Source organism: Melopsittacus undulatus, chromosome 2 (assembly GCF_012275295.1).
Source record: "Melopsittacus undulatus isolate bMelUnd1 chromosome 2, bMelUnd1.mat.Z, whole genome shotgun sequence".
NCBI classification, from domain to species: Eukaryota; Metazoa; Chordata; class Aves; order Psittaciformes; family Psittaculidae; genus Melopsittacus; species Melopsittacus undulatus.
Genome location: NC_047528.1, coordinates 83,735,747 through 83,762,030, shown reverse-complemented (window position 1 = coordinate 83,762,030; position 26,284 = coordinate 83,735,747). Strand labels below are relative to the sequence as shown.

Here is a 26,284-nt window from a genome sequence, read left to right as displayed (position 1 = left end):
GTAATGGTTTATTTTGCAGAAGGCTGTTTCTTTCTCTTTCAGATACCTTATTTTAGTTTGCTGTATTTCAAAATTAAAAGAAAACATTACTTTAACAGTTAGTAGTATTCTTATACAATGCTTCATAAGTCTGTAGCAGGTTATTAAGCTCAGAGCAGAACAGATTTTGATGGCTGTTTAACCCAGCAAATTAGTTTGGTGCATAAATCCTGGGGGCGTGTATAACACTTATCACAAACCAGGAATAGAAGAAACAAAAAATTAGTATGGTAATTCCTTGAATGAAACTGCTTTTCATAGAGCGTGGGAAAATTGTAGTGCTAACATCCCTTCAGAACAGTTCTGCCACATTCCTGCTCATTATGAATAATTTGAAACAGGTCCATCAGGTGCCATTTTAAAATATCAGCATCTGCCACCAGAAGTGTTTACAGTAATTGTAACACTATACGGTGTTTAAATACTTGAATGTGGAACATGAAGAATTGCATTCACAGTCATTTACACAGAATTGCAATAGAATAATGCACAATGAAATTGAAAAAAAATCCACACCTGCATTTCTGTGGTGTGTTTGAGGATGAGATGAGCTAAGAAAACCTTAATTGGATATCAGTAACTTTTATGAAATGCTTTAGATTTTTTTTTTTTAATTTCTGTTTCCTCTGATAAGTAGCTTAATGAAAGGTGTTTTAAATAAAGGCATTTCTTGTAATTTGATATTACAGAAGTGGAATCACAAATACAACTTTATGGTTTTAATCCTGTTAGCCTTAGTTTAGTCAGAAACTGGGAATCATGGTTCAATCATTTGGAAGGTTTCACAACATTTATGCAGGTCAGCTCTGTAATGATTACTGTCCTTCCTCCTGCACAGTTCCTCCCTATTATTCCACTGTAAAGTGATTTAGAGAGCTAAACTGGTTGATAAATATTTATTTTGGGTTTGGTTTTGGTTTTATATTGCATTAGCTTTATTATGGTTTAGCTTCTAAAGCTCCTCTTTATGAATTGAGATAAATGCCAGTACCTTCTCAAAGAAAAGTATTGCAACATATAAAAAGTAGGATGTATGAAATCTGTCCTGGCTTAATTCCTTAAGATAAGGCTTAAGGTTAAAAATGTTGTGAAAGTGCATGCTGAGTTTAAAAATTATCAACCTGTCAGATTATTTTCCCCAAAGAAAGGTATATAAGGTTTATTACCAGAACCAAAGCGTAGATTATGACAAAAATATTTTCTTGACTAGCTTTCTTGTTGTAGGAGGTGTTTATTAACATCTACTTTGAAGTCAGTGCATGACTTGTTTCCTATTAATTACTTGGACCATCAGAAGAAACTGACCTCATCAAAGCAGAGTGTTGTATCACTTTTTAACTTTCCTCTTAAATATATCAGAAACATGTTAGAATATAATCAGTATTTTTTGTTGCTATATCAACTTATAGCACACAGAATAATAGCATAAATGCTTTGATATTTCCATGCTTTATGCATGTTAGCAATATGTTGAATTTTTGGTATTTTATATCACAAGAGTTATTTTGTAGTTTCACAGATTGTGTGACCAAACTGAAATATTATGTTCACATGGTATGACCTTCTGCATACTGAATATAAAAGAATTTTAATTAATAATTTATTCTGTTAAGCCTAACCTTGACTGGAGCTATGGCTTGGGTCCTTTGGAACCTTACTAGAAAGCTTCTCTGGGTGGTGAACTAACTTTGTTAAATAACTGTGGGTCAATCTTTTCATGAAGGTCATTGTAATTTTATGTAATGTTTCATTTTTTAAAAATGCTATTCAGCATTAAAATAGATGCCTGCTATCCGAGATAATAAATTTTAGTGATACTAATGTAGCATTTTCCATTTCTTCTAAAACTCATGGGTGTGCATTATGTGTTCAGGAAATGTTTAATAGTGTTCATTATAATAGTTCGTGAATATACTCTCTGATTATTCATGTAAGACGGAATTTACCATTCCCTAATTATTATTTTTATTAGTCTTAAGTTCTGAAGAATTCTGGAAACTGCTGTAACTCTTGGCTGCCTCTGTTTATTGTACTCTTGCCCAATGGTTATATCCATCTTTTCTAAGGAGTTTAATAGGTGCTTGATGCTCCCTGATCAGCAGTTATAGATATTTAGGTGATAGCTCATAAAGCATCAGCCAGAGGCCAATTGCTAGAACTGACAGAGGCAAAAGTCTGCAGCAAACTGCACAATGTACCCCACACCAGTTCCCAGATGATCCCTGGAAAAGTCATTCCCTGAAGAAGAGCCCATGAAATGGGTGAGGAAGGTGACTTCCTGTCACAGGAGGCAACAGAGGCAGCTGTATCTCAGTCAATGCAAAGAAAAGAAGGGTAGTAGTTACTGGAGAGTATCTCCTGCAGGAGATGGAGGCATTCCTCTGCCAGCCTAGTGTGATGTCTTGGGAGGCTTGCCGTTTGCCAGGAGGCTGCAGAGAGACTTCTAAAGTGTGTCTGACCTTCAGGCTGTTACCCTTTGTTGCTCGTTCATTTGGGCACCAGCGATACTGCCAGGATGACCTGGAGTGCATAAAGAGTGGCTACAGAGCTCTGGGGAGGATGAACGGCCTGGGGCCCAGGTGGTTTTCTCCTCTATCCTTCTGGTAATGAGGAAAGAAAGGCTCAAAAAGGATTGGAAAAATTTTCAGAACACTTGGCTGCAGAGCTGATGTTACAGGCAAAGCTTTTAGCTTCTTTCACTGTGGGGCCCACTGAGGAGCGATGCCTGCTGAACAAGACTGTCTGGTAGAGTGGGACAAGAAGGATTTTGACAATAAGATTCTAAGCTTGTGATGAGGGCTTTAACCTAATTATGTCAGAGAAGGGTTGCAGTAATCTAAAGAGAAGGGAAGGCACATAGGATAGAGAAGTGTTTGGGAGACAGCATGATATGAGGTAGCTCTAACCTTTTCCTTGTAAAACCAAGTACAGAAATGCACATGACAAGAGAAACGAGGACTTGAAAGCTCATGCACAATTGCAGAGCTGTGATCTCAGTGGACTCTGGAGTCACAATGGGATCTTGCATAACTAGAGTGCTGCAGTTGGGTAACCTGCTAAGGCTGAGGCACTTTTGTAAGAAAATATTATTATTTGACATTAACATCTTCTCAAATAAAGGAAAAAAAAAAACCCAAAACAAACAACCCAAAACATTTCTAAACCCAATTTGGTTTAAGGTATTGCCAAGAGATACTGATCTGCCTCTTCCATATGTTCTCTAGCAGTATCTTCAGAAAGATGTAACATTTGGGTAGCCTTTAATATTTAATGATAGAACACAAACATGACAAAAACAGCCTGACCTTTGATCTTTGAACGTCCTTCTGTAATGATGCACTGTCAGTTGTCACTGTTCATTATTTGCCAGGAGCAAAGAGACACTAGAACATGTTTTTTTAAGCATTTTTCTTCAATTTTGCTTGCTTTATGTTCCTCTAGTTTTCCTGGTGTATAGTATTTCATGTTTGTCTTACTTGTATATTTAGCACTTTTTTTTTTTTTTTTACAAATTGCTTTGTTAAGTAGTATCCTTGTTAGCACTGAAGTTTCAGTGGAAGTTGCAATGATTTATGCAGGGAATAAGGACCTATGTACACTACAGTTGTACCCTTTTGAATTGAAAATTATAGTGTAGGTCATACTTAATTGTAACTTATTAACAGCAGAATGTTCTCAGTCAACTAGGATTTCAGAAATACAGTTAAGTTTCATATACTTGGAACTTGCTCATTACATATTGTTTGCAATGTCACAGCTGTTTAATTTCACTTGATCAGTGTGACTGAAAGGAAGGGTCTAGGTATATTCATAATTTTTGGGAGGTACAATGGTCACGTTTGTCTGCTGGTGTGCCTTGACTCAGATTTGTGGAAGAATGCATTTTTGCTGTTGTAAGTACACCTACTGAATAGCTCTGTCAGGTGGCATGAAGTTTTTATGTTTTCATGTAATTATTCAAATGTTAAAAATACAGCACACTGTGCCTCAGAATTGAGAAGATCTTGGTATGCCTTCTGCTCTGATACTGAGATATGGTCAATTTGAGCTCAAAGGAAGGAAGAGCATGGGGAAGGCACTTCATCCCTGCTGGTACCATATCTGTCCTTGAAACAAATGGAATACTTCAGTCTCCAAGTCTGTTGTTTCAGTCCCAGAAACGTGCAATTTATAAGCTATTAGAACTTTTCATGTTTTATGAAACATATTTCTTGAGGGCTCAGCAGGATTGGACATGTATTTAAGTATTATTATTTGTTGTAGGCTCTGTTACAAAGCCTAATCTCAGGTCTTCGGAGCATTTTCAGTTCTTTGTCAAGGACAGCTCTCCAACATAATTTTTAGACTATGTGGGTTTTTTAGTTAATAATTACTGAATCCTCTCTTTACATTTGGACTAAGATCAATCACAGTAGTGCTGAATTAAAGAAATTATAAACCCCAGTTCTGCTCTCATTACTGTAATCATGAATGTTGCTTTCTCTCATTGTGGCTCTGTTTAAGCCCTGTACTGCTTAGTTTAACCTAGAGAAGTCAATTCTAAAATCAATCAGGCAGAACTTTTCAAGGACATCCTTGCAAACTTTTTTTTCCCCAAAAAAAAAATCCTAATAAAAGTTTGCATTTAAGTTATTTTGACTTTGAAAATGCTTTTTATTTTAGAAAGCATAAACTAAGGCCTGGCATGGCATAACCTCTTTAACTATAAAGAATTTAGAAATAAAGAGAAAGAAAGGGTTACCTTTCCTTCAGATCTGAAGAGATAAATAGAAAGGGGGTGGAAGAAGGCAGACAGATTCAGCAAAGTCTGCCATGCAGCCACTCATTATCACTCATTACATTTATAACTGGTGCAGTGCTTATTTAGCTCCTAAATGTATTGTGGTGAACTAGAGGATGGTGTATTTAAAGCACTAAAAACATTTTATGGTCTTTTGGGATAGGCAAGTGTAAATGGAGATTTCACTCTTAAAAAATTAATAAATTATGACAGAGGTACTGTCCTTATTTATATCAGTGTTAACTGTACTATTGGAGTCAAGATGCTTTTCTTCTTCCCATCTTATCCCACACAGTACATGTTTTCACCTCTCAAACCCCATTTTTTTTCTTTTTCTCCAGTAGTGCAAACAGCCAGAGCTTCAAAACCATGTGATTAAGTTATGGTGGAATGAGGATTCAAGTAGGCATAGAGTTAAACTTATAAAAACCAGGTCAGGCAGATTTGGTAGGCAACTGAGTGGAGAAGTGTAGGTTCTATGCTGTGTAGCTCATGTCTTTTCAGCTTAAAGATGGAAACAGCTGAAGGCTATCAAACAAGGCTGTCCAGATGATCTCTCACATGGTTTCTGCAACATCTGTAGATAATCTATTAGTGTTATTTAATAAAGCCATACACAGAAATATTGTGATTCTTTCTCAGTTGCTCCTATGCTGCTATTGTCGTAAGTAATTCCTCGAAGTAGCTAACTGAATACTGAAATCATATCATCTATTTGTTTCTGGAAAAAAAGACCACAGGGAAAATGAATACTTTTGTATTGAGAAAAATGTGAGAAAACTTAACAGTGAAGTCAGAAACAAGTTTAATAAGCAAGTACTGCAGAACTAGTTTCAGGAATCCCATGTAGGCCCTTCAGAATTTTTCCATTCCCATCATCCAAGAACACTTGAAATCTTTAGTCAAAAAAATGATGCAATACCAAGAAGGATTTCCTTTACCCAGGTACATAGTAAAGCATTACAGTGCTGCTATTCTGCTGACCAGCAGACCCCGACTGTTTCCATGTTTTAATAGCTATGGTTTTAATGTATGAAATAAATCTAATATATTTAATTGCACATCTGAAATTCACTGTATATATTTTAATGTTTATTTGACACACACTTAAAACAACCAGTTGACATCCCAGTCAGACCTGTCTGCTGTTATTGCGTGTTTACAACTATTCCAGCTTGAAGAGATTAAGTAGGTGTAGATACAATGTCCTCAAATCCAACTTGATTATACTGAGCTGTAGCATTTTCACTTCTCTAGTCTTGCATACTTCTTCATGGTTGTCAGTGTCATATACACTTATGTTTAACTAACTAGGCTGAGGCTTGCATTGGCTAGAATAGGCAAGACATCTTCTGCTGCCTGTTTAATTATGGGCCACTAAAATCTTGTTTTGTTGCTCTTTAAACTATGTACTGCTTACAAGCTGTCTTGCTTTGCCCTTGATTTATCTCACTACTTCTGCAACACTAGCCACATATAAAATTTCAGAAGTATGAATAGAAGCTTAATTTTATGCAAAACATGAGTTTTCCAGTTGAAAAATGTTAAATGCCTCAGAGTATGGGCTTGCGATGTTCTGACTGTCCAGTTATTCCCTCAGATCATTATATTATTTTTATATTACAAAACAGTTATGTTTAAATAGCTTGCGGGACGATGGAATACATACAGTGCATAACCATTGGATCAAAACTTGCATTTTTAAAAACTATTGAAATTACATGCTTTAGACTGGTTTTCCTCATGAACGTTCTAAGGAAAAAGATCAGCACATTAATATATTTGCTTCATTCTGACTGATATAATCTCTCAAAAGTCAGAAATCCTTCAACTACTGTATTTACCGAACTTTTTTTTTTTGGCATTTTAAAATACGAATAATTATGGTTATAAATTATGATTATATAAAATCATATCAGTTGGGTTTCAACTCTTTTGAGAGGTATCTGTATTTTTTAAAAAACACTCTTTTAAAGGGGAGATAGCCTTTTCGTATCTGACAACGTTTACTTTTTTTAAAGACCTCATTTATCGTATTGATAGAATTGTGTCCTGTGTAGAGAAACCAATGTTAAATAGGTAACTGTTTATCATGTAGATGTGGAAACAACACATGCAGTGAGAAAACCGAAGATATACAGCCAGAAGAGTCAGCAGGAACCGTCATCTTTGAACTTAAAATTGACACATCAAACCAATTTATACACATTAATTCTTGACAATGAATTTTTGTCATGTTAGATTTTCCATACGTAGCCAAAGCTTAATAATTAGTAAAGCTTCTATGCATTTTGTAGTGATATCGAAAGTGTCTCTGATTATTTATTTATTTTTTTTTTTAGGTTCAATTAATCAAACTTGCATACCCTGTGAAAATATGAAACATATGCATTGTATCTGTAAACAATAATCTGTCTTAAATGAGTGAAAACTAGGATTTTTTTTTTTTCTGAAGGTACTATTGTACACAATTAATTTTCTTTGGTTGCTTTTTTTTAACAATATCCAAAATTAACTTTACACCTGAAATTCACCTAAATTTAGGAAAAGTTTCTGCACAGAAGTTAGGCTACATTCCATAAACATTCTGATATTTTTTTAAATGAAAACAAAGGCAAGAACAGCTTAGTTTTGATTTACATTCAAATATGTCTATCTTTGTCATTTTGTTGTTGGGTTTTTTTTTCCAATTTTCCTTTCTTAGATTTCATAGAACACCAGTTATCCAGGAGGTTCTAGAGAGGAAAAGTAGGAGCTGCGTGCAGTAACATACACCATTTTTTTGTGTCAGTTTTGAAAAGGTTAACCTTAGGTGATCATCACCTGGCCCTGATACCAGAAATATCCCATTTCAGATGGGAAAAAGAGAAAGGTATATAGTATAGAAGCAGAATCCCTGTACTTTTGCAGATAGCAGTGAAGGTTCTGGGGTGTTTCTTTTTGTTAGATACAGTGGATTTTCTCCTGTCCTCACAGTATTTTTATTTTTCTTTGAACCCACTGGTCTTTTTTTCTGTATGAGCAATATAGTGTTTATAGAATACTATCTTGTCTTTACTAAATAAATATATCAGAAAACAACCTCCTCCTCAGATCCCAGACAGAAGCAGCAAAACCTTTTTTATTTTACTCATATGCTAATAAAACAGGGGCTGTAATATATGGCATTACAATTTCTTTCCAAAATAGTTTACAAAAATAGGTTGCAACTGAGTATGAACTCTGAATGCCTTTATAAGTACTAGAACATGATCTCAACTTCATAATTTAATCCCAACTGTAGTGCACTATTTCATTTTGGGATAACCTACTAGTAAAAATGAAGTGCTTCTAATGCTCTCATCTTACATCTAGCATCTCAGAATACTATATTTTCCAGTGACTTTTGACTGCATATGAAAAGCTGCTACTTGTATTATCACCCATCCAGTGTGCAGAAACCTCTCTCCACTGTCTATTCAGAGTTGGCTGGTTAGGTTTCTATTGCCATTTTCCATTATCTTATATTATTTTTATCATAGATTTTACAATTAAATAAATGTAATGAATTTATTTCCATAAAAGCTTGTAAAATCATTATGGAGTTCAGTCTCTAATTTTTTTTTTTATAGCTACCTTTCAGAATTATTGACTACAAAACATCTTACATATTGAATAAATTCTGTTATTCAGTTTGATCCAAATTTATAAGAGATGTAATTAACAAAGCTGGATGTTAATTGATACATTTGAGTTGACTACTTCATTTTAATTAATTAGCATCAATATTGTATTTTTGCTCACTATTTAAACTGGAAGTGGCTAATACTGACTTTGCTCTTCAAGTTCTTCCATTATATTTCACAATTCTTGAAACCACAGAATCAGCAAAGCATATAGTGTGAATGTAATTTTGCAACAGGTAAACAAGTCATGGGTGGAGCTAAACTTCTTAAGACAAGTTTGTACTTTTGTGTGTACACAACCAGTCCCAGTAGGCAAAATCTTCTTGATACTGCAGTAACTGATAATATGGACTTCTCTGGAATCAATACTGTCTAGCTTTTGAATATCTACAGAATGTTTTACAAAACTTTAGGGTAGAAATACTTTTTCCATCTTTGAGTATCATTGCCATAGTTTCCATGCTGAATTAAATACATCTTTAATGAGGATTGATATGAGAGAAATGTATAGGTAAAAACTTTTCTAGGCTAAGTATTTATAAAATTAAAATGGAAAATGTACACTATTTTGAAACATTGACCCATTTCCTTTTTCAAGTATTGGCCCTTTGCTGGTATCTCAAACATACTTAGCAAGTTTACTGTTTGGGTGCTTGCTAATGTTACCATTTTTATACATTATTCCTGACTCTAGAAATCAGCATAATCTCCTTGATCTTTATTTTTAGGACTCTTCATTAGGACCCAGGTGGTAGGGTGTATTTTAGTTTTATTTCTCTGCCCCTCACTGCATTTATGTTTGAAGGCTTTGAATAACTGAACTGCAGCTTTCAACAATGTCCGTGTTGTGAGAAAATTAAATATTACCTTCTATTTGTTATTTTAGCAGACTGATGAGAGCCATGCTCATTCCTTCTCATTGACAAAAATATTAATATAAATTACATACAATAAAAGTATTAAATATGCATTGCTATTTTTTCAAACCCATGTTTTATTCTATTGCCATATTGCGTTAAATTCTTTTTATCTTTGCTGCTAAGAAGAAGCTTATGCTTGATTTAGCTTAGGGTGCAAAGGTTGTAGTGGTACTGAATAAATGTTCAAGTAATTGTAAGGAAACTGAAGAAACACAAGGATCACATTTGCTGTTTGGCAGAGGTGTTAAGTCTGATTTTACAGCTTTGAAAATCAGAGATAGTGTCAAGCTCACTCAACCAAGATGGTGCTTACAAATTAGTCCACACTCAAGCAGCAAATCAGAACAGACATTCAAATAGATTTAAGGTATTCTCTGCAACTGAATCTTTGAATACCAGATACACTTGAATCCTAAAAATCCTGACCAGTCTTCATAATTCTGAAAGGCAAACACAAATATGTTAATCTTCTGAGGAGATTTTCTTCATGCTGTTGTTGTGACCTCATTCAACACAGCTTCCAAAGAATGCCTTTGGTCAGCATTTTGAAGGTATTCTTTAGGTCTTAACCATAAGGTTTGAAACATTTATTAAGGAAAAGTCTGTTTAAAAATTAATGTAATTTTCTTCTGGAGTTTCATACTAATTTTAGGTGAATGGATATTCATATTTACAGAAACTAATTAAAAACCTAATCCTGCTATCTTTGTGTAGGTCTCCACTGGGCTGTCCTCCAGGTTTCCACTCTTACTTCAGTTATCTGCATTTTGTGCCTTTTGCTAACAGTTAATTTTGTAAAATGTGAATTTTATTCTTCAAAACAGTAAACAGTGATCACCATGCTTATTCATGTAGGCCAATGAGCAGCCTTCCAAAATTTTGTACTTTAGTTCAGTCCTATTTTGATTGCTTGTCTGTATCACTGGCAAGAAGTGGAGCCATTCAGTTTTGTTTATCTTTAAAAAAAAAACCCCAACAAACAAAAAAACCCAACAAAACCCAAAACAAAGAAACAAGGAAAAAAAAGGAACCAAAAACCCCACAAGCTGAATGAGTTATTTACCTCTCTGCTAAGAGGACTTTAATTCACCCTTAGTACCATGTTGAATATGCTGAATTCTATGATACAGACTTCCTATTAAGATTTTAACTGCCTTTTCTCCAAGAGACTAGACAAATAGATTTCTGTTTAATTAAATATTTTCCCATCAGTTGGAAAGTACAGTAAGGAATTTATTTCAGAAAAAGGACAGCAGCTGTCTGCTCTTTAGGTTTGTTAAAGAATTGTCAGTTTAAGTTTCCAGATGTCAATATTTACAGGTATGCTGTGTTTTGTAAATGATTCAGGTTTTGTCTTTCTGCAACTCCAGCAATATTCCTTGAGATTCTTGTAAACATTTGTTTCATTTTGAATTTAACATCAAATCTACTAATGAAGTACAAAACCAGGGCAGAAAATAATTGTAAGTTTAAAAAACAGGCAACAATGGTGAAAAACTGCAGAGCAGAGGCTGTAGCTACTAGCTGACCTTTAAGAGACTGTGCAGTTTTTATTGCTTTAAGGTCACTGGCAGCAGGGATTGTCAGTAGAGTAAACCATTACCACTTCTTTTGTTCCTGCTATTATCATTACCATTAGTACAGTCTTAATCTAAACATGGATTGCAGAACAATATGGTTTTGGGACCAGGTGCTAGTTGAGTTTTTATACATTTAAGAAAAACAATTTATTTGTGTCTTCGTGTAGAAATAAAAACTATATTTAGTCTCATGTTCTCGATCAGGGAATAAAGAAGTTACTAGTTGCAGCAAATCTAAGATCGGTCTCCTGATTCTGTCATAGCTTACTCTACAAATAGTCTTATTAATAAGCAATAAAAAATATACATTTGAAGTACAAATTGCTAAGTTTACAAATTTTCCCCCTTTTTCTTTTATTTTTCTTTTTTCCCTTCTTTTATCTTTTTGTTTGTTTTTTTAACAAAAACAAAACAAAACACTTAGTTTCGCTGGTAATGTTTTGAAGTTCCCTTAACCTGTGCTGGGCCAACTCTAATGAATCCATCTGGGAATTAAACTCTACTTGCTTTTCCTGCTGTTTAGGACAGTCTCATACAGTTCAAATTGCAGATTTAGGTACAGTGAAAACAAAACATTATCAGATATTGTGGAAGCTAATTCAGAAGGTTTTAGTGAGCCTTGTCAGGCAGATTATCATGGGTATTTGAACATGATTTGAAAAGTTCACCCTTGTTTTTGAGGCTAAAAAATTTTATAAATAAATAAAAATTACATGTAAGTTGTCTCTCACATTTTTAAATACTTCTACTTTGCCCTCATCTTAAATACTGCAGTTGAGGTTGGTGCCACAGTGGGAGTTCCGTACAAGCACTGAAATCCCTTCTGTAATGAGTTTACATTGTAGAAACTAATCTTTTATGTATCAGTTAGAATCTGTCTTTTCTCATCAGCCTGAAAGCTTTTGCAGTTAGCTTATCTGCCGTACACCTTTTCAGTTCTTTGTAAACAGCTGTATCTGTAGATAGCAGTAGGGATTTTTTTTTTGTCAGAAATTCTAATAAAAGTTAACGTTCTGTTACTATCATTAATAAGCCTTAAAATGAAAAATATCTTTGATAGAATAAAAACCAACAGCCTCCGTTTATCAGGGAAAAAAACAACCCCCAAATCTGTGTAATCTCTGAAAATTCAAATCAGTTTTGGGAATCTCCCTCAGTGTTATGTCATGGAGGGCAATGGGGTTTTAGTACTGTTTGAAAAAATCTTATATGGGACAGAAGCAAGTAATACTATAATACTGGGATTTTTTTATTATTACTGTCGTCAATGGAAGCCAAAAGTATTAGGTGATAGATAGGATTTAAAGGTAACGGTTTTCTGTGTTTTCTGCTTCGTGAGTATCTGAAAATCCTACCTATTTCTTATTGAGGACAAAGGATTTCTTGTATTTTTAGGGCTCAAGTCTTATCTTGCTTCTCAGCACTGTGAAAAGTGAGGTGTCTTTTAGAATTTGTCTCTCAATGTAAAGAAACCACATCAGCAATTTATGTACAGTAATATAATCTTTCTGGGAATGTGGCAGGCGTTTAAGCTTCCTTAAAAAGTTACTTTACTACAGGTTTGATACAAAGAGTGAGTAGAATCAGCACAAATACTGTCAGAGCTGTTATTTGGTCAAAGGTTTGACAAAGCAAAATATTAATAAACACGAATGGCTATATATAAGTACACATGTATTTGAAAATTGGAAGTAACATTTGCATGAATGCTGCAGCACATAAACAGGGGTGAATTGATGATTATTTCATAGTTTTAAAAGTTCTGTGGTGAAACCTGCTGCAAAAAAAAATGGATTCTTCCTGCTTTTTTGGAGCTTGTTACCAAGTAGCTATGTCCCTACCTGAAGAGGATGTTATTGTACCTTAAAATTCTTTATCAAATTCTAGCTCCGGATTGTCTTCACCTCCCCCTCCTCTGGCAGTGCAGGAGGATGAGGAGTAGGGGTTGTGATCATTTCATCACACATTGTCTCTTCTGCTCCTTCCTTGTCAGAAGAGGACTCCTCACACTCTTCACCTGCTACCTTGTGGGGTCCCTCCTACAAGAGACAGTCTTTCGTGAACTTCAACATGAGTCCTTCACGTGGGCTGCAGTTCATGAACTACTCCAGCATGGGTCCTTTCCATGGGGTGCATCGTTCAGGAACAGGCTGCTCCAGTGTGGGTCCCTCACAGTCACAAGTCGTGCAGCAAACCTGATCCAGCATGGGCTCATCTCTCCATATGGCCACAGGTCCTGCAAGGAGCCTGCTCCACTGTGGGCTTCCCACAGGATCACAGCCTCCTTCAGGCATCCCGCTGCTCCAGCATGAATCCTCCATGGGCTGCAGGGGGGACAGACTGCCTCACCATGGTCTGTAGCACAGGCTACAGGGGAATCTCTGCTCCAATGCCTGTAGCACCTCCTTCCCCTGCTTCTTCACTGACCTTGGTGTCTGCAGAGTTGATGCTCTCACAGATTCTCACTCCTCTCTCCAGCAGTTTTCCCTCTTCTTAAAGATGTTTTTGCAGAGGTGCTACCACCTGTCGCTGATGGGCAGGGGCTTGGCATTGGCCAGTGGTGGGTCCATCTTGGAGCCAGCTGCATTGGCTCTTTCAGACACAGGAGAAGCTTCCAGCAGTTTCTTAGAGAAGCCACCCCTTTAACGTCTCTTCCCCACCCCTCACTCCCCCTCCTCTCTCCACCCATACTCCAAACAAAACTCCAGAACAACAAGAAAAAACCCTTGCAGTGCAAACACAATACATTCCGTGTAGCTGGAAAATTCATGCTGAAAACTTTTCCAATACTTTTGTATAACTATATCTTCTTAAGGAGCTGGAATGGTTTTCAGAGCTTTCCAAAATATTTCAGATTCTTGATTGAGAACGTGTTAATAATACAATGTGTGCTTATGTTATAATGCTTCCAATTTTAAACTCTCTTTTGACTTTTAGTTCAATTTGGTTTTATTCTTATTTATTCTTTTTAATCCTGTCCTGGATAGTCATTGTAAAAAAAAATAAATTATTAAATATTTAAAATATTTAATAATAATATTCTGAGCTGATTTTGGAGAAGATACCTTGTTTAAGAAAAAAAAAAAAACAAAAGCAACAAAAAAATCTGCCAAAAATTCCTGGATATTTCTACTGCTTTTACTTTTTCTCTCAAAACTAGTATTTGACCAATGGAATAGTATAAATATGTTGATTTAATTTTCTTAAAAATCTTCTGTATTTTTCTGAGAGTTGGAAATTAGTTTTTAGAAGCTTTAGGTTTGTTTGAAAGATATTTCATCCCCAGAAATGAAAACAGACATATTTCCAAGACATTAGTGACCTTTCTAGCAAGACAGGGCTTAAATTTATATTTATTAACGTCTAACTACTAGAACTTCAAATATACGTTAGTCTTAATAGGTGGTAAAGAAAATAGATTAGGATTAAAAAAGAAAAAATTATGAAGGCAAAGGTGTAGGGCAACAGAGCAGAAGCAATTTCCACTCTCATACTTCAAGAGCCTGCAAAAAGGAATTTTGAGAGGCAGACTGATATTCCAGGCTTTGCAACAATGGTTGTTTAGCCATTTGTTGTGATTAATTACTTAAATCTTTTCCTGTTTGCCAGTGGGTTCTGACAGCTGTTTATGTACTTTTTATTTGCCAGATAGAATGAGTAAGCAGTTTTTGGCATGTGTATTGTTTGCAAGGTACTTGCTTTATTTGTTATGTGAGATATTTGTGTTGCTTATTTGTTTACCAGAACATTTTGAAAAAGAAAATAATGAACAAAAAAAGGAAAACAATCACAGCTGCCACTGATGTTTGTTCCTTCAGTGTGTATTCTTTCTTGCAAAAAGGCATGGATATTCTTGTGAGCATCAGTTACTAGTGGACACTGGATGCAACAAAATGGTGTTAAAATATGAATGAGAATACAAGAAGATGGTGATATCAAAATACTTGCTGAACTAATTTCTATCACAGAGGTGAAGCTTGGGGAGACAGAGAGTAGTGTGACTTGATTCGGAAAGTCAAATGGTGGTGTGCTTTTTGTTTTTTTGGTTTGGTTTTTGTGTTTTGTTGGGGTTTTTTTCCTTCTTAATGAGGACATTCTGTGTATTGTGACCACTGAGACAAGAAATCTTACAGAGGTACTGATGCTGGAGAGAATGTTTCCAGCCTGCCCGAAGTAGAACTGAAACTTCAGTTCTCTTTATTAATGTATCAAAAAGTATGGAGGTAGGTCAGAAAGCCAAACCAAAAATATTTATAGGATGTATTTGCTTGATGTTGAAATACATGTGAAGCTTTTAACATAAGACATAAGGTGCTTTCTTCCGTTATATATTCTGTATAAGAAGAGAGGACAAAATGTCATCTGAAAGTAGTATTATTGATTGATTTTCTTGTGGGTTTTTTTTTGTGGTTTTTTTTTTTTTTTAGTTCCCCTGAATTGAAATCTTATCTAAGCCATAATTGATCTGGGATACTAAAAACTCACTGCTCTTGGTTTTCTGCCAGCAGTCATGTTAAAACACTTAGGGAATTTAAAATCTTTTACAACAATCTTTCTATATCTTGATTCTCTAGACTGAGTAGGAGGTACACATCAATGGCAAATAACAAAGTAACTAACTCAAAGAGCTGCCAAACAGCATTGCATTTTTACAAATTGCTACTGATTTCAAATGTTGAGTCAGATAAACCACTTTTCCTGTTGATTTATATCATGGTGACGTGTAAACCCTGAAATTGTCTTTGTGTTCACCCAAAGTTTCTTGTGCTTGCTGCTAAAGTCCATCGAGATACTGCAGTTTGGGTTATTTTTCTATTATGTAATGTCTGTGAATGCCATATTTCTTAAACGTTCCATAGACTTCATGAAGAAAGTAAGCCTAAGTAGAATGTAAAAGCTGTATCTGTATTAGAGGTCAACCTCAGTAGTTGTTTTGTAGGAACCCATTTGCTAAACCCCCCCCCAAACTAAAACCTCTAAATCTTCACCCTGCTCATCATTTTCACTTCAAATGATTAAATGATATGAAGAGAACTTACAAGGCATGACTTTGAAAATGAGCTTGTTTGTATTTTATACATGCGGTATTTATATAGCATGGGAAAATACACCTTTTCCTATGTCTAGCCCTGCTTCATGAGGATCACAGTGTCATATTATATACTATGTGCATTTTGACTGAAGAACTAGAGATGGAAAGTTCATGTTCAATGAGATAAGTTACTTTTTTAAACTTTGGCTCCTTCTCATTGGTATGCAAGTTTAGTGTGTAAGTTTGGAACTGATTTTAAGGTTCTAATTAGTCTCTAGAGCATTCATGTGGGCAATAGATTTCTCATTAGTATATCAGCTTTCCATTATGGTGATTGGCTATTTCTCAAATCTAATGTGGAAACTGAAATGATACATGTTAATTTGCCTTTCAGATGTTGCAACTGCCTGTCCAGATAAGAAGTCCATCTTAATGTACGTGACTTCTCTGTTCCAAGTTCTGCCCCAGCAAGTCACTATGGAAGCCATCAGGGAGGTGGAGATGTTGCCACGACACTCAAGGGTTACTACAGAAGAGCACATACAAGTACATCATCAACAGCTTTTTTCACAAGAAGTGAGTTGTTTCACTCTTCTGCTTTCATCTTGCTTCTCTAAAGTGTTTTTTTTCCCTTACCTAACCCATAAGTTTGATGTTAGATGGCCAATGGAAGGCAGAAAAATCAAGAGTATAATAAACAAAATCTCTATCATAGGCAAGTCAAACGTACTTGTCTTGATGAACTGTGCTTCTGTACTGCTTTTCACCTTTCATGGAGTTGTTTTAAACCTAAGTATTCAGTAAATAGGTGCTTTACTCTTCTACAGCACTGGATGTTTTTTGATTGTGAAAGGGCACAAGGAAGAACACAGAAACTGAGGGAGGATTTACATTTAAACAACATTTTGACCTTTCTTAGAGAATAGTAGTTGATGTTTCTCCATATTCATGAAACTTTTTTTACTTTTAGCATTTTGTTTACACTGACTTGTATTTTGAGACCAGTAAATGACCTCTCAAAAAGTTCATGTAATATTGGAATTAATTTATGTATGTTATGTCAGTTATGGTTTTGACTGAAATCAAACAGTGCTGTATTGTTTAGTGGATTTAGGCCTAGTGTGCTTGTCTGAATTTAATCTGTATCTTGCTTTTGGGATGCTCAGTCTCTTTTAGAGTACTGAGCAGATGAGTATTGGCTCTTTTATTTAGGATGTACTACAAGATTGCTTGTCTTCTGAGTCTTTGCTTGTGAATTATAAAGAACCTTTTATTTACATTGTTATTCTGCTTGTATTGAGTCCTGATAGTTTGTTACTTTTGGAGAGGATGTCAGAGTAAATAAGAATTTTTCTTAATATCATCCCAATCTTGACTGCTGAATACCAGCAGAGTCCTTGAAAAATATAACTGGTGATGACCTTCTTACTACTTTTATTTCAGTTGCACTTAAATTCATTGCTTTACTTCTATAACCCTTGCTCCTATCCATATATTTGTTCTCTCCACCTCTAATTTATTCTTTATAGATCACAGTCAGTATACCCCAGAGACCTGCACCTTCTCCTAAACCACGGTTCAAAAGTTACGCATATACACAAGCTGTGTATGTCACATCCCCTGACCAAAAAAGGAGGCAGGTTCCTCCACAGGTCTGTTAATATTGTCCATTTCTTTTAAAGCTTTATTAAGCTTTTGCTTGGAGTGAAAATGTTTGTACATTTTGCTTATACCTGATCTTGATCTTTTCTTTGATTTTTTTTTTTTTTCATTAGCATCTGTCAAGTGGTTATTTTTTTGCTGTAGATTTCAGCATGGCTGGCAGTAGGTTTATGCTGATAGGGGTGAATAAGAGTCAAACATGGCTGGTTTAGAATCATAAACTGCTTCCTTTGTTAAGTCTTGTTTTTTTTGTTGTTTTTTTTTTTTTAAATAGCACAAGTATTGTCTTAAATGACTATTAGAGGAACAAACCAAACACAAGCTATATTTGGCATCCAATTACTATATTTCTGTCTCAGATTTGATTACAGAAAACCAGGAACCTTTTCCTATGCCTCATATCTTTTAAAGAAAATAAGTGCTGACATTTCTCAGAACATTACTGTAGTTGAAAATAAGGGAAAGGAAACAACAAAATGAATATTCTTTATGTGATCTGGATTATTAGCTTTTAACAGCTGGTCATTTTATCACAAATAGCATCATGCCAGCATTCAGGTTAGGGTTTTGTGTTTGTTTTTTTTTACTTTTAAATAGCTGTGATTGTTTAATAAAACTTGTTTCAAGCAGTCCTTACAATGAGCGTTTCAGTAGTCAGATTTTTATAATTTCTGACAAGTGTGAGAGCCAAAGGTCATATTATGTAATGCAACAGGCTTTCCTTTCATTACTTTGCAGAAAAGGTGGCTGCATGCATTTGACACTACAGTTATGAGTTTTTTTGTGAAGACTTAATTCTGTCTAACCTCTAAAAATTTATTGCAATATTGCACTTCAATTCAACAGCATGTTTCTAAATCTACTCTTCAACTGATGGGTATTTTCGTGAATAATCACTTCCTTTAAATACTCCAGGAAATAAATCCTGTGCACATAAGCATGAGCCTTGCTGTGTTATCCTAATATCAAAAGTGTTGCAGTGATGATTAATACAGCTTTTAAACAAGGTACTTTAAAACTGGTATAATTGACTTGTTAGATACTATACTGATAGTATACTGAAAATTAGTTACTATAGTAACTTAGGTACGATACTGATTGAGAAGAAAGAAGAGTTGTGATATACTATAGCTTTATGTTTTCCGAGTCTGTAGGAAATTCTGTGAATTGTCTGTTAGTTCACATTTGTGTGGCAGGCAGGTCTGTATGTTTATCTGAAGTAGTGACCTTTGAAAAGGCCAGATTGCTTAGATTGCTTATCTCTACTGATCATTGAAGTGGTTTCTTTCTTTGTCCCAGTGATTCTGATGCAACAGAAACTATACTGTAATGCTTGTGTAGAATGCTCTTACTCCAAGATACTGCCGCATGTACTTTGTGGTTTTGGTGTGCATGTACATGGCGGAAGTATACAAAACAAGGCATTCATAGATTTTCCATGTTCATTCTAAACAGCAATGTAATTTTTCTATATATATACACAATAGCATTAAGGAATTTTGCTTTATCATTTTCTGAGATTCAGAAATGTTCTAAGCAATGACATTAATATGGGTGTGTTAGCCTGAAGTGAACAGTGAGCTTAGGAGAAAACTAGGAAGAGATGATAACTTTTGAAAGAACAATACATTTGTATTGAGGCAGAGGGGAACAAACGCTTTTTTAGATGTTAAAACCTTCTTCAGAAGTTCCAGTCCTGAAAGCACAAGAAAACATAACAAAAATGAGAACATCAAAAATATAAAAAAATTATGAACAATATTGTGTTTGGAATTTAGCCACACTCTACAGAAGGCATTTGTTTCATTTGAACTATGTTTAGCTGTAGCAAAGAAATGCTGTATACGTTTTGATGGAGCAAAACATCCCTAATAACACAAAAGGAAATTTCATTTGCCTGACAGTGATGTCGTTAGAGCAAAACCAGTAATTTAAATAAACTGTGGATGATGTACTGAGGCAGCAAAATTTAAAAAAACAAATATGCATTTGTTTAAAAATGTAGAAAACAGAATTTTGCTTATTGTGTTTAAAGTTCAAAGTTATTAAAAGAAAATAGTACCACTTGTAGAATGATTTCCGCAAAGTGATTTGCAAGTCATTTGGAAAATACATTAAAATAAAGTATGTTTACCTCCCAAGCATGAACAAGACATAAAAATAAATATTTTATATGTTACTGTTCAAGAGAATCTTTAACACGTTAAATTATAGCTCCTATTAATGTAAGGTTGATATTTCTTTGATCTAGGAGTATATAAAATAAGTTTTTCTACCTTTCTTTTTAAGAGAAGGTCTTCTGTCTGTTAGTTTGAAATATTTCTCTTGTGCTTTGTTCAGTGGGGAAGATATCTCAAGTTAATCTATTTGCACAAATATAACAAATGTGTTATTGATTTGTCTTCATACTGTATTCTGATCCTTTTCTTATGGAGCATAAAGAAAGGCATTCCAAAACTGAATTCTATTGTCTGTCAGAAACAAGCAAAAATCCTAAAACAGAAAAGTGAGAAGGTGGAGACAGAGAAAGCAAAGAAACTCTGAAGATATTCCTTCCTTTGATTAAAAAAACCCAACACAAAAAAACAAAAACAACCTAAAAAACCGCAACCAAACAAAAAAATTCCAAACCCATTCACAAAGCATCATGCAAATACTGATTGTGTCAGGAAGGGCATCACATACAGAGGGCTGCAGCTTCAGATGCAAGTCAAAGACTATCAGTGAGATAAGGGAGGACAAGATGAACAAGGAATTGACTGTTATGGGACTAATAGCAGAGGTGGCATGTTTCCTGTGTGTACTATGCTTCTAAACAGTTTGTATTGAGATGGTATTTTATTCAGTATAGCCTCTTGGCTATTTGTTCCATACACTTAACATTTCGTACAATTAACAAGCGAATTTCATTGTTGAGATGTGATGCATGTAAGGAAAGAGTAACATTTTCATTATTAATTTTGACCTTTTATTTATGTAGTCTAGGGAAAAAAACTTAGTTTTTTCCTTCTAGTATAATAACATCTTCATTACAGAGTAAGCGTGTTGAGTCTTATTGCATAAAATGTGGTTAATTTAAATGTTTCATTTCATTGTAACTTTTCCCTATGATGATCATTTAATCAAGTTAGTAGCATTCCACTGATTAGGATCATCCTTTCTCAAGGCTGGGAAGGGGACTAAGAGATAAATCAAGGTTGGTGGTATATTGCCAGAACTCAGGGACTTCCTGTTGTGCTGTGGGGATATGAATTGTTGCCTTTCCATTTCATAGAATCATAGAATAGTTAGGGTTGGAAAGGACCTCAAGATCATCTAGTTCCAACCCCCCTGCCCAGGACAGGGGCACCTCACATGAAACCATGTCAGCCAAGGCTCTGTCCAACCCGGTCTTAAACACCACCAGGGATGGAGAGTTTGCAACTTCCTTGGGCAACTCATTCCTGCACCTCACCACCCTCACAGTAAGGAACTTCTTCCTTATATTTAACCTAAACTTCCCCTGTTTAAGTTTGAACCCATTACCCCTTCTCCTACCACTACAGTCCTTAATGAAGAGTCCCTCCCCAGCATCCTTGTAAGCCCCCTTCAGATGCTAGAAGGCTGCTAGGAGGTCTCCATGCAGCCTTCTCCAGGCTGAACAGCCCCAGCTTTCTCAGCCTGTCTTCATACAGGAGGTGCTCCAATCCCCTGATCATCCTCGTGGCCCTCCTCTGGACTTGTTCCAACAGTTCCATGTCCTTTTTATGTTGAGGACACCAGAACTGCACACAATACTCCAAGTGAGGTCTCATGAGAGCAGAGTAGAGGGGCAGGATCACCTCCTTTGTCCTGCTGGTCACACTTCTTTTGATGGAGCCCAGGACACGGTTGGTTTTCTGGGCTGCGAGTGCACTCTGCCGGCTCATGTTCAGTTTTTCATCAAAACCCCTTTGAGTCAGCCCACTCCAGAAGCAATTGTTATCATCTGATAGCCAGCCAGTGGTCCAGTTAATCAGATGATGATTTTAGTTCTTCTCTAGAACAAAAAGCTACATTATCACAAGTGCGTACATGTTTCTGTTTCTTGTCCGGTTCATTTAAGTTTTCATTGCTACTTTTTTGATTGTGCTACTGTTCTGTTGATTTCTTAAGACATATCAAGAAGGTTATGAATGCCTAGCTTTTTGTTAGCAGTAAAGTGGATTCTTTACTGCTCTGGATAAAAACAGTTACTGGTTATACAGTGTTGTGGTTTAAATCAAGTCTCCCTACTCCCTGAGAGTTAGGAAGGAGAATCCAAAGAATGTAGCCCCCACGGATTGAGATAAGAACGGTTTAATAGCTAAGGCATAACACAAAACCCCCTACTGCCATTTACTACTACAAATAATAATGATACAGCAAACAGCAAGTGAAAAGAATACAACACCCCACCAGCCACCGACCCATAACTCACTCCACCCTGCCCGGCCGAGCACCATGTGCTCCCTCCTCCATTTTTCTCCAGAGCTCTACCCCTCCAGCTTTCTCTTTCCCAAAATGCATCCTGGGCATCACGTGCTATGGTATGGAATACCTCATTGGCTAGCCTGGGTCAGGTGCCCTGTCTCTCCTTCCTCCCGGACTCCCCTCCTCCACCTGGCTGGAAAAAACCTTGAACAAAAAACACCCTCAAAACATGCTCAAACCATGACATACAGTTAAGAAACCAAAACCCCCAAAATAAACCCCACAAAACGAAAGAAAGTAGTTTTGATCATTTAAAGTGTACTACAGCTTCTATCTCAAGTATTCCCAGTGAACTGAGTGGCAAAATACTTTTTGCAATTCCAAAGCAGAAGAGAGCTAAAGAGATTCAAGTATAAGGGCTACACTTTGAAGTGTTTGCAGGCTTTGCATATTTGTTGCATTTAATTTATCCTCTTCCTTTATTTTCTTTCACTCCAATGGTATAGTGTTGGTCAGCTAATGCAATTAACTTTTAAGAGCAAACTCTATAATGTGTGAGCTTTGGGCTTTTTCATATGGAACCAGTGATCCATCTACACTGATTAGGTGGATGGAATATAGCTGCTGGCTGAAATACTTGAAGTATTTTTAGGTGGTGTTATTATAAGCAACTCAGTTTCCTGGGAAATTGTGCAAAGATGTTTTGCTAGTGGTACGTGATATCAATAGGAACTATTTACTTTCAATTATCTGAAGTAAGAGGCACGTATTTTTTAATTCAACTTGAGAAAATATTTTCTCATTTCATTGCTATAAACGTTTAAAGCAGAAGTAGAAAATAACTTTTTATTAGAAAAGAACACTGTCTCTCAAAGTGAAAGTGATTTGAGAGAATCATAGAGTCATAGAATCGTTAGGGTTGGAAAGAACCTTAAGATCATCTAGTGCCAACCCCCCTGCTAAGGGCAGGGACACCTCACACTAAACCGTGTCACCCAAAGCTCTGTCCAACCTGGTCTTGAAAACCACGAGTAATGGAGCATTCACATGCTTCAATAGGCAGAAGTATATATGATAATTTTTTTTTCCAGTTGGTAATGCAATTTGCAAATGTTGAACTGATTATTTATAAAGAGTTTGCTTTCTTCTTTTAACTAGACAATATGAATAATTCAATTTTATATATTTTTCACTACCAGCAATTTATAAAATAAAGGGCTGATATTAATTACATGCACAGAAAATAAGCTAGCAGAAGTGTCTGCTATTTGTAGAAATCATTAGGGGAAATGCAGTCTTCCTCAGCATTAGTTTACAGGGTTTAACTTGTTGAGTTTGGATTAACTGTAGGATCAAGAAACGTAGATTCTGCCACATTGTGGCTGTTCTAAAAGGTAATAAGGAGTGAGAACTGTAAATGACTACATGGTTGCATAGGTTTTCCCACTCCAGACCCTTTAAGTTACTATGAAATTTTCAGTATGATTACCTTTTTAAAAGTTAATTATAAATTCCTTTTCAGAACACATTCAGTTTTCTTCCAGTATCTGTTATCTTAAAAATCTTGATAATTTTGCTGACCTCATTTATTCCTATTCACATCCTTAATCGCAACACTCTTGTATCTTCTCCATATCACCAAGTGAATGCTTTCTCTGTTATACTGTGCTATGTTTTGCTGTTTCCAGTCATTTCCTGTCTCTCCTGTCTCCTTTAAATTCAGAAAATACTTTTCTTCTTCTTTGATGTAATTTAAAATAATTTTTAACAACTTATGTATATTCAGCCTCCTAATTTTCCCAAGTTTATATTCTTTTTCACTGTTCAGCTTTGTTTCTGGCTTTGTTCCCATTCTATGAACATGTTTGATGGCTACTGCAATGGATATGTGATTTAGTACCTAGAGTTTATAGTCATATATTATGATGTTTTGTTAATAAGATATGATGTAGCATAATACTGCTTGGGAAAATTTCACCTGTAATTATTTTCTGCCAAGTGAGGTGTGTCAGGTAAAAGTACTTGATAAAATATGCATGGGCTCCATTTCAGCATTCTGATACTCATTTGAAGAATTAAAATAGTTAATTTATTTCTAGGAGAATGTAACTTAAAAAAAAATAAATAAATAAACAGCTCTGATTCCAGAGCTAAGAAGTTGTCTTTTGCCAATCTCAAGTAGAAAGGGGAAAAGTGGAAGACAAAGAGCAAATATAGAGAAGAATATGGCTACAAAACAGTATGTTTAGAATATACTTTAAGCTGAATTTTTTCAAGATATTAGTGTCTGTTAAAGAATTCAGCTGCTGCGCAAGCTACACGTCAGTTATACATTGTCTCTTTAATGAGAACTTAGAACCGTGTAACTCACTGTTCTTAAAATGTGCTTTCATGCTCACCTCATTAATAATTATATTTTAGTAGTGATTTTAATTAAGCAAATTCCTTCTGAACGGAGCCTGAAGGTAAATTCAGGTCACATCCCCACACATGACTGAACTGCAGTTACATCTTCGCTTAAGAAACATGTCTTATATTCTAGCCAGTTAAGTGAGGTATAATTAAATATGAACTGCAAACATAAATGCATGAGAGAATAATGGTCTTTAGAATATATTTTTATTTAGCTCTTTTAGGTTGCTTTTGTTTCATCATCTCAATATAACAGATATATTTCATATCTACAAGAGAATAAATAAGAATTCATTATATATGCAGTAACAATAATGGGTTAGTATTTCTCTTGTAGGTTCAGAAGCTATTTTTATGCTAAAAATTTAAAAATTGCATGTGCAATATATGTAGCTGCAAAAAAAAAACCTTGACAAAACAAATTATTTGAAGGCTTTCTAAGGTGCTTCAATTACCCTAAAGTGTTATCTTTTGCATGTGAATTCACAATGCAATGTTTTCACAGTTCCTAATGGAACAGTGACAATATTAAATTTCAGTTATAAAAAAGTAGAATTATTTTTGTTGAAGATAATTTCTTTTACTTACTTCTTAATTTTCTCCTTTATTCTGCTTTCATAAACTTCAACATAAATTTCAGAACCTCTGTAGTAGGTCTGTGTGACAACAGAGTAGTTTAAATTAATCAGAGCAAACTTCTCCCAGCCATGTATCCTGTTCCCAATAGCAGTGACCAATAATGGATATATAGTAACAAGAAAAAACATGTGGCTGAATAAAAGTATTGAAGTATCTGTGTAATCTCAACCCACACTGATTTTTTTTTCTTTTTTTGGCTCAGAAATTGCCTGAGCTGGAGCTGGTGTCTTTATATCTGTAAGTCCTCAGTGTTTTTTTAACCTATTTATCCTTCCAGTTACTTGTCTTTATAAACATTTAGCAAAATGTTTCCATATAATTTTCAGTATGTCCAAAAATACTTCTTGGTAGTTCCTGTTATTACTGATTTTTTTTCTAATATCTTCATTGTTATTACCCAATTTATAAACCTGAGGCTCTGTATTCACAGAGCTGTATTCACAGAGGCTGTATTCCCAGCCGCTGTTGTGAGATGATTGGTTATCATTTTGTCTCATTTCCATTAAATCACTTGAACGTCTTTTGAAATAATTTTTTTTGTTAGCTTTTAATTTTAAATTGAAAATTTATCCTTTGAAGTGGCTTCTGTTGAAGGAGAACCTCTTTAATAGAAGCTAAAATATATTTAGGAAAACTTCAAATGTAATAAGGATAAGAGCCATGGATGTGGCATTCAGCCTATTCAAGCAAATCTGACTAAGATTTAGATGACTTTGCAAAACCAGCTTTTTTAATAATGCCTTTCAACTATAATAGTGTGTAATGTCGAATACTTTGAAATCTGCAAGACCTCAACCTCAGCTTCACTGAAACCAATTAGTATGTCCACTAATGGGCTCTTGTCCCAGAGTCTTTATTTCACAAAAGAAAATAAGTCATACTGTAGATGTGTCTCTTTATAGCTAATTGCTCTTGCTATTGAGGCATTTTGAAATTGTACTGTGTGAATATCTAAAAAGACAAATATTCTTATTGTGAAGGCTAGATGGTTTTTAATGAAGATGTTGGAAAGAACTATTGTGGCTTAGTAGTCTTAATAGTGAGATTGGTAGCTGGCTGTAATGATTAAAATAAGCTGAAAAATTGTATTCCTTTTCTTACATTAGAAAACTGGATTATGGCTG

At 35.2% G+C, this 26,284-nt stretch overlaps 1 protein-coding gene across 2 annotated transcripts in view; it reads left to right on the top strand.

Moving 5' to 3' along the window:
* DMD (dystrophin) overlaps positions 1 to 26,284 on the top strand; it is a 1,017,291-nt gene that overhangs the window by 237,867 nt on the left and 753,140 nt on the right. The window contains exons 8-9 of one of the 2 annotated variants that reach the window (XM_034074486.1): positions 16,411 to 16,592; positions 17,546 to 17,668. In XM_034074486.1, coding sequence (XP_033930377.1) covers positions 16,411 to 16,592; positions 17,546 to 17,668 — 305 coding nt within the window. The remainder of the gene's footprint in view (positions 1 to 16,410; positions 16,593 to 17,545; positions 17,669 to 26,284) is intronic. The other variant, XM_034074485.1, reaches the window with a different exon arrangement.